The following is an 8,548-nucleotide window of genomic DNA, read 5'->3' as shown; positions in this document are numbered from 1 at the left end:
TCAGGGGACTGGAGTGCATGGAGGGATGGACACAGGGAAGAGGTAACTATTGGAAGGAAGTGGGAGGGGAGCTGTTGCATTGTGGTAAATTGTGGTTAATGTCATGAGACAAAGTGTATGTGAACTGCTGTATGGAAAGTGAATTTGCTCTGTAAATTTTCACCCAAATCACAATTAAAAAATAAATAAATTAAAAACAAAAACACTTCTAGGATGGACATGAATTGATCTTCCACTGATTAACACATTGTTTTTGTTCTAATTCAAAGAACCAGAATGTGATTATAAAGATGTATGAAAGTACCCAGTAACAATGCTAATATTGTCCCTCTAGTCCATCTGAGAATCCATCTGCCTTCTGTTAGATTTGTGAAAACTGTACCTGGGAAGGAAGAAATGCAGTCTAAATACACACCATGTAGGATGACATCATTGTGAGGGGTATGAGATTCCACTAAAGGAGTTTGTTCCTCACTCCCTCTTGGCTTTGAGCGACATATCCTGGCTTCTGGGTTTGGCTGTACCATTAGTGGCTCAAGGCGCTTTTTTCTCTGCTTTTTCTCCAGCAGGGCTCTCTGTGGAGGGGGAAAAAAAAAAGTGACATAGCCGGGAGAGTAATGACAAGACCTAGGTAGGCACTTAAAACATTTCCAGCTTGTTTTTTTTTTGACAAAACCTCTTATAAATCAACTTTTTCCACTTAAGAATTAGGCAAACTAGAGCACAGAATGGAGCAAGGACTCATTCATTCCTTTAATCAATATTTATTAAACACCTATAAAGATCTATTTAAACTCATGTAATATGTTGCGAGCCAAGCTGAGGTTATAATTCAAGTCTGTTGAAAACATATAATTACCATTATCAAAATATGATCACAAGTTTAAAATATATAAATAATGTACATTATGGGAAAAAATGGAGGAATACAGTAAAAGTGATTTCTTTGGGTGGAAGAATATGGATGCTTATTTTCTTTTTCTAGTTTTATTTTCCAAATTTTCTTACATTAGTAATCAGAGGAATAAAAATTACTATCCTTTAAACACCAAATTATTTTCATGTTTTAATAAGCTAAAGAATAATAAGTTTTGGTTTTGCTTTCTTGCTCATTTTACATAATTAGAAATCAAATAAATTAGGGCCGAGGGTAAGAAGAAAGAAAATGGCAGCAGGAACATTCCAAACAGAAGGCTATCAATTCTATGGATCTAAACCAAAATAAAGACTATGGATCAAGGAAAGTCAAGAAAAATATGAGAGGCTACAAGAAAAATATCCAATGAGATGGAAAGGAAGGTACTAGCATATGTATTATTTGTAAACTTTGGCAAGCAAGAGCTTGTAACACACAGAAATTACAGATTTGGGCTATCTAAGAATAGGAAAAGTTTCAAGCCCAAAGCTAAAAATGTATTAAAAAAAAAATCCACCATAATTAAAAAACATTACAACCTACTTATTGTTTCTCAGGTAAAAACTATCTACTCACTTTTTCCAACCAATATTACTTCAGAAAAGTATGGCTAAGAAGAAGAGGTAAGACTAGCAGTAGGGAAAGAAGTGGGTTTTTCCTGAACTGCTGATAAAAGCAAGCAAATAAATTCAGAAGACATAGGGGAAATAGAGCTATTCTTTTTTACCTAAGCCTGTGTATAGAGGAGAAAGATTGGGAGCTAAGATAATGTGCCAACATGGACTACACCATCAAGAATGAATAGAGGTTAGAGCAAATTGAGAAGAACTAATAGGAGTTTTGAGATTATCACCTGAGTTAACATGAATTAAAGAAACTTAATGTAACCAGATGGCTGGCGGTTCAAACCCACCAGCCACTCCTCGGAAGGAAGGTTGGGCAATCCTACTTCCGTAGTGATACTGCCTCGGAAACCCAAGTAGGGGTCGCTATGAGTCGGGGCCGACTCAACGGCACATAACAACAACAACAACAACAATGTAACAGGAACATTAAATACATATACAGGAGGCTTTAAAGAGGTACTCCCCTAAATTTGTTGATAAGATTCTATCTAGCAAATAAGAAGTCTTAAAAAAAATGACTAAGAAGAAACCTACTTGAAGAGATGGTAAAGATGAAGTACAGAAAGCATGAGAAACTAATATATCCTGTCTATGCCCACAGCTGTTTAATATCTCACAACTATGAAATAACTGATGGAAAAAAAATCACAAATTGCTGCCTAATTCACTGCCATAACACATGTAAAGAATGTTACATAAAAAAAGTATTCTACTTATGATCTAGAAAAAGGGAGTGAAAGGGCTAGAATTTGACAGAGCTTATCAAGACTCTGAGAAAGAGAAATACTGAATCTGGTAGACAAGAGTATTCTTTTCACTAGGAGAGCTGATTTTCTTTGAGGGCACGAAACTATATAAGGCTTCTTCATGGCCTACATGAAATAAACCTTGGGACTATCTAATTTTGTTAACTCGGTTTCTTTGCTTATTGAACAGCCTTCTAAATTTTCAGTTTAACTTCTTAGGTATAATATTTTCAGGAACAGAGTATCCTAGGAGTTCTGGTAGCGCAGTGCCTAAGCCCTTTGCCTGCTAACAGAAAGCTGGCGGTTCAAACCCACCAGCTACTGCTTGGAAGGAAGATTGGGCAATCTACTTCTGTAGAGATACTGCCTCAGAAACCCAAGGAGGGGATGCTACAAGCTGGATCTGACTCAACGGCAATGAGTTTGATTTGATTTTTTTGGACAGTACACCTGAATATACACTGTAAGAGTAGAGTTCCCACTGTAAATCAATAAATTGGTGTTCTAACTTTACAATGGACTATTGTGAGTTTCACTACTATTCATAAGGTTTTCAGTAGCCAATTTTTCAGAAGTTGACTGCCACATCCTTCTTCCTAGCCTGTCTGGAAGCTCCTCTGAAACCTATCTACTATGTGTGACCCTGCTGGCATCTGAAATACCAGTGGCATAGCTTCCAGCATCACAGCAACATGCAAGCCACCACAGTATGACAAACTGACAGCAAGCTATAGATACTCAAGCTTTGAGTTGCAAAATTGAAGGATTCTATGGTAAAATATTGAATGAGCCAGGAAGCATCAAAAGAAGATGGGAGGAATACACAGAGTCACTGTACCAGAAAGAAATGGCTGATGTTTAACCATTCCAGAGGGTAGCATATAATCAAGAACCAACGGTATTAAAGGAAGAAGTCCAAGCTGTAGTAAAGCCATTGGTGAAAAACAAGACTATAGGAACTGATGCAATACCAATTCAGATGCTTCAACAAAAATGCAATACTAGAAGCACTCATTTGTTTATGCCAAGAAATTTGGAAGGCAGCTACATGGCCAACTGACTGGAAGAGATCCATATTTGTGCCTATTCCAAAAAATGTAGAAATTATTGAACAATATCATAAGTATAACACACAAGTAACATTTTCCTGAAAATAATTCAAAAATGGTTGTAGCAGTACATCAACAGGGAGGTGCCAGGAATTCAAGCCAGATTTGCAAGAGGATATGAAATGAGGGGTATCATTGCTGATATCAGATGGATCTTGGCTGAAAGTAAAGAATACCAGAAAGATCTCTGCCTGTGTTTTACTGACTATGTAAAGGCATTTGACTGGGCAGATTATAACAAATTAAGGGTAACCTTACAAAAAATGTGAATTTCAGAATATTTAATTGTGCTCATGAGGAACCTATACACAGACCAAGAGGCAGTCGTTCCAACAGAACTAGGGGATACTGCACGGTTTAAAATCAGGAAAGATGTGCATCATGGTTGTATTCTTTCACTATAATTATTCAATCTGCGTGCTGAGTAAATAATCTGAGAAACTGCACTACAGGAAAAACAATACAGCATCAGGATTGGAGGAAGACTCATTAACAACCTGAGATATAGAGATGACACAACCTTGCTTGCTGAAAATTAAGAAGACTTGAAGCACTTATTGATGAAGATCAAGGATTACAGCCTTCAGTATAGATTACACCTCAACATAAAGAAAATAAAAATTCTAAAAACTGGACCAATATGCAGCCTGGTGGAACCCCTGAGACTATATGGCTCCTAGCTGCTTTTCAAATTTGGAACTGAACCTACTCCTGTGGCTGCCAGACAAACAAAAGACAGGCATATTAGCTGAACATTTACATTATTAGGTAGATATACACTCCTTGGAGAGATCAATCATGGGAGAACAGAACAGAAGGACCATGTATACACAAGGAGACAGCTTGGGGGTTGGGCAGGAGTGCATGGGAGGGAAGGACACAGGGAAGAGTAGCTATGGGGAGGAAGTGGGAGGAGAGCTGTTGTGCTGTGGGAGATTGCAGTCAATGCCATGAGACAAAGTATATGTAAACTGCTGTATGGAAGATGAATTTGCTCTGTAAACTTTCACTCAAATCACAATAAAATTAAAAAAAATAAAACAAAACTGGGTCAACAAGCAACATTATGATAAATAGAGAAAAAAAATTGACATTTTCAAGGATTTCACTTTACTTGGCTCCATAATCAATGCCCATGGAAGCGACAGTCAAGAAGTCAAAAGATGTACTGCGTTAGGTAAATCTGCTGGAAAAGACCTCTTTACAAAGTTTAAAAGTGTTCAAGAGCATAGATGTCACTCTGCAAAATAAGGTATGCATGTGAAAGCTAGACAATAAATAAGAAAGCCTGAAGAAGAATAGATGCATTTGAATTATGGTGCTGGTGAAGAATATTAAATATACCATGGATTACCAGAAGAACAAACAGATCTTGAAAGAAGTAACAGATGAATGCTCCTTAGAAACATGGATGGTGAGGCTTTGCCTCTCATACTTTCATCATGCTGTCAGGAGGGATTAGTCTCTGCTTGGTAAAGTACAGGGTCAGCAAAAAAGAGGCAATGAGATGGATTGACACAGTAGTTGCAACAATGAGGTCAAACACAGCAACAATTGAGAGGCACAGGACCAGGAAATTTGGTTCTGTTGTACATAAGGGTCCCTAGGGGTTAGAACTGACTCAACAGCATTTGACAATTGTGAGTTTGACTAATGTGAATTTTGCCTAAGAACTTGCTTACATTTGATTTATGACATTGGTGAAGAATATTAAATATAACCATGACAAAACCATGAAAAAACTGTAAAGTGGACCACAGTGATTCTACCAAGGCATCTAGTGAAGCCTTTCATTTTCAACTTCAACACCAAATTCATTTAGATCAACAACTTAAGGAAAAACCTGTAGATTCTAACTGTAAACTTGAGGATCACAGCTACTACACTACAGCATTAACGATATCCTACTACTGTCCAATTAAAAAAAAAATCACAAAATACCTACATACTAGAAAATTGCCATCTTGGTGAAAGCTGTTTCCTGATTTAGCATTCTAACACCCACACACAGTCTAGGTAAGGAAGAAGACAGGTACTAATAGAGTTTGAATTTAACAATGTCAGCTCATACTTTATTTTTACTGTCCCTGAAGAGCCAAGAGTGTTTTAAATGAGGCTACATAAACAAAGGGCTTCTTACAAAGTTAGGGGAAAGTCAGAGAAGTCTGGAAGAGAGCCGAAGTTGACTACTGGGTGCCTTAAACACATCTAAAATATGCTGCCTTCAAGATTTTAAGTGTCACATAAACTAAAATTTAATTACCTTGAAATTTCCCAATTTTCCTGGGAGCTGAAATAATTCATCTCTCCAGGTTCTAGTGGCATGTCTTATTATTCCTTCAGGCAAAATATTGAATGGTGATGCCAAAACAAACAATGAAGAAATAAAGGATATTAGATAGAGAAAAATGTTCCTTTCACTGGGGCTTCAAAAGACTTCCATTCAATAAAATAATAAAGCTCAGGCGAGATTCAAATTGATGATAGCTTGGCATCACTGATTTGCAATTTTCCAAGTACAGGCAGTCTCCAGGTTACTAATACAAGACTTCTATACATCCTGTAGTTACAAACCAACGCCCCCGTCCCCTCCCCCCAAAGCCCATTATATTAAAAATGTGAGGTACATACAATGTTTCTATAATAACAAATAGGTGCTACTTTGTGACACACTTCAAAACATTATTATTACTGTATTATTATGTTAAAAATCCTTTAGGTATCTGGAAGTATTTTTTTTTTTATGCATAGAAAGACATATACTAACACATTTGACTAACTGACATTAGATACAAACTGTACTTTTATGTTCTGACTTCTGTACAAATTTGACTTAAAGACAGATTTAAAAATGGAACTTATTTGTAATCTGGAGACTATCTGCACTCCCTAGAAGATGATGGGCTAGAGTTACATTATAACATTCTTGGAATAAACTGACTAGAAGGTACAATCAGTAACATCACAAAGGTTGCCTGGAGTTTATCAGTTTAGCTAAAAATAACTAATTTTCCTGACACACAATGTGAGATTTTAGAATTGCAAAACTAAAAATTTTAGATCAGACTTCTTAAAAAATATCAATTCAGTGCACTGATCACTGCATCCCTTTGAAAAGTATGGGTTGCAACCCTGCCCAAAGGGGCTATGTTACACTTTATTTTCCACTAGATGGCATAAATGTTCTCTACCTAATATGTATCCATGTCTGAGTCAAGTCACTGGAAGAACCCAAAAATCTTTACTTTCTGTAGAGAATTAAGGTGACCACATGCCCTGAAAATAAGAGTACCCTAATGAAATTAGTGAAAATAAAAGCAAAATGAAAATACTGGATAGGAAAAAAATAGCCTTCTCAATAAATGGTGTTGGAACAACTGGATATGCACCCTGAAAAAAACGAAGTTGGACCCTTCATTCACATCATACACAACAATTAACTAAAAATGGATCAATGTGTCAAGAGATAAAACCAGACAACTCTTAGAAAAAAACATGGGAGCTAGTCTTTGTAACCTGGGGTTAGGCAAGTTTCTTACATATGACATCAAAAGGGACAGAGGAGGTTCCAGTAAATTGGCTGAACAGGCAAACTACACAGACCCACTTCAACAAAGAAAAGAGGAACCAATTAACACAGATACAGAAGATAATCCTGGAACCCTGAGCTTTGGAAGGAAGGATACAGAAGTGGACTAAACTCAACTAAGAACCTGCATGAAAACACTGAAAAAAGATGACATACGTAGCTACAGTCTGTCAGCGATCCTGATGGCACAGACAGCTTGGATAATGCCAAGTGCTGTTAGGGTCTAAGAATTAACCTTAATGTTGGCCCTCCTAGCCAGGGGCTGCACGGAGGAGTGCACTGGTGGCTGGTGAATAAAAGGGGAAGCAGCAAAGAGGAAGACAAGCTGAGCAGTAGACTTTTGGCTGTCTGGAGGGTACAGCCATTTTGAATGTTTACAAGGGGTTCGACCATTTTATATATTTAAAGCGACAGCATTCTCTCAGATTCCAGGGACCTAAGAATAGGCTCCACTTGCCAAGGAAAGCAAGGACATGCCAGACACAGGACTGGAAAGATGTGATATTTCCCTTATTACTCTTATAGCCCACACCCGCTTGGGAATGGAGGTGTGACTTTCCCTCACTTGTGCCCACCTTCTGGGCCGGCAGGAACTCCATCCCAGTCTTTGTGCTCTGACAGAACCTGGGTGCCCTGCCCCACCCCAGTTATTATTATTATTTTGTTTGTTTTTGTCTGTTTTAAAATTATTTTTTTCTGTCCTTTCTATTATTATTCTTTCTTCTTGCCTTCCCAGGTTCTAGTCTTCACCTTTTGCTTTCTTCCCTTTTCCTAGTTCCCCTTTTTTTCTTTCTTGTGATTCTCTCCATTCCTTGTTTTTCTTTTTGCACTTTCCCCATTTCTTTCTGAATTATTCTCCTACTCTACCCCTTTTCTCTTATCTTTCCCCCACCCCGAGATACTGCAGGTCCCCACCCCCCATTTTCTGTTCATATTTCTTTTGGAATTTTAAAGTATTTCTTTAAATACTTTCTTCCTTTATTGCTTTTCCGCTTTTTTTTTTCCCTCCCTCTCTTTTTCGTGATTGTTCCTATGTCTTTACACAGTGTGTATTTTTTGACCTCTTGCTTTAACTTTTTTGATAGTTATTCAATTGTTGTTTCATCTGAGTGGGAGACAGCAACTGCCTGTATGACCAAACCACACCCCCACCTCCAGCAGCTCCACTTACTCAGTGACAGCCACCACTTCCTTCTGCACCAACTGTCCAACAATGCACAACCACCAAAAAGAGCCTGACTCACCTTTAACTGCTCTTCACAAACAGTTAACAGAAATCTGTGCAGCCACTCATTCTCTATCACACCCACCAGGAGACAGGTGGTAACTGCGTAAGTGCTGCCAACTACCAAATAGAGGAGCACAGTATGCTGCTTATTCAGATACATCCAAATAACAAAGAAAACAAAAATCTTGGGCGAATCACTCAAACACAGCATCACCAATTAAATATAAATACAACAAACTCACAATGTATCAGAGACAAGAAAGCATCACAGTCTATACAAAGAAATAAGATAAAGCATTAGAAACAAGGGAGCAGGATAAAGACCCAGAACACA

General features: G+C 37.7%; 1 protein-coding gene across 1 annotated transcript in view; it reads right to left on the bottom strand.

Moving 5' to 3' along the window:
- Positions 1-8,548, bottom strand: part of TULP3 (TUB like protein 3) — a 141,564-nt gene that overhangs the window by 39,532 nt on the left and 93,484 nt on the right. The window contains exon 3 of the mRNA XM_007937186.1: positions 416-575. Within this exon, the coding sequence (XP_007935377.1) occupies positions 416-575 (160 nt within the window). The remainder of the gene's footprint in view (positions 1-415; positions 576-8,548) is intronic.

The sequence above is a fragment of the Orycteropus afer genome, unplaced genomic scaffold, assembly GCF_000298275.1.
Source record: "Orycteropus afer afer isolate SDZICR_OR568_19922 unplaced genomic scaffold, OryAfe1.0 scaffold00040, whole genome shotgun sequence".
In the NCBI taxonomy this organism is placed as follows: Eukaryota; Metazoa; Chordata; class Mammalia; order Tubulidentata; family Orycteropodidae; genus Orycteropus; species Orycteropus afer.
Note: the sequence above shows the minus strand (reverse complement) of the source record. Positions and strands in the feature narration are given on the sequence as shown.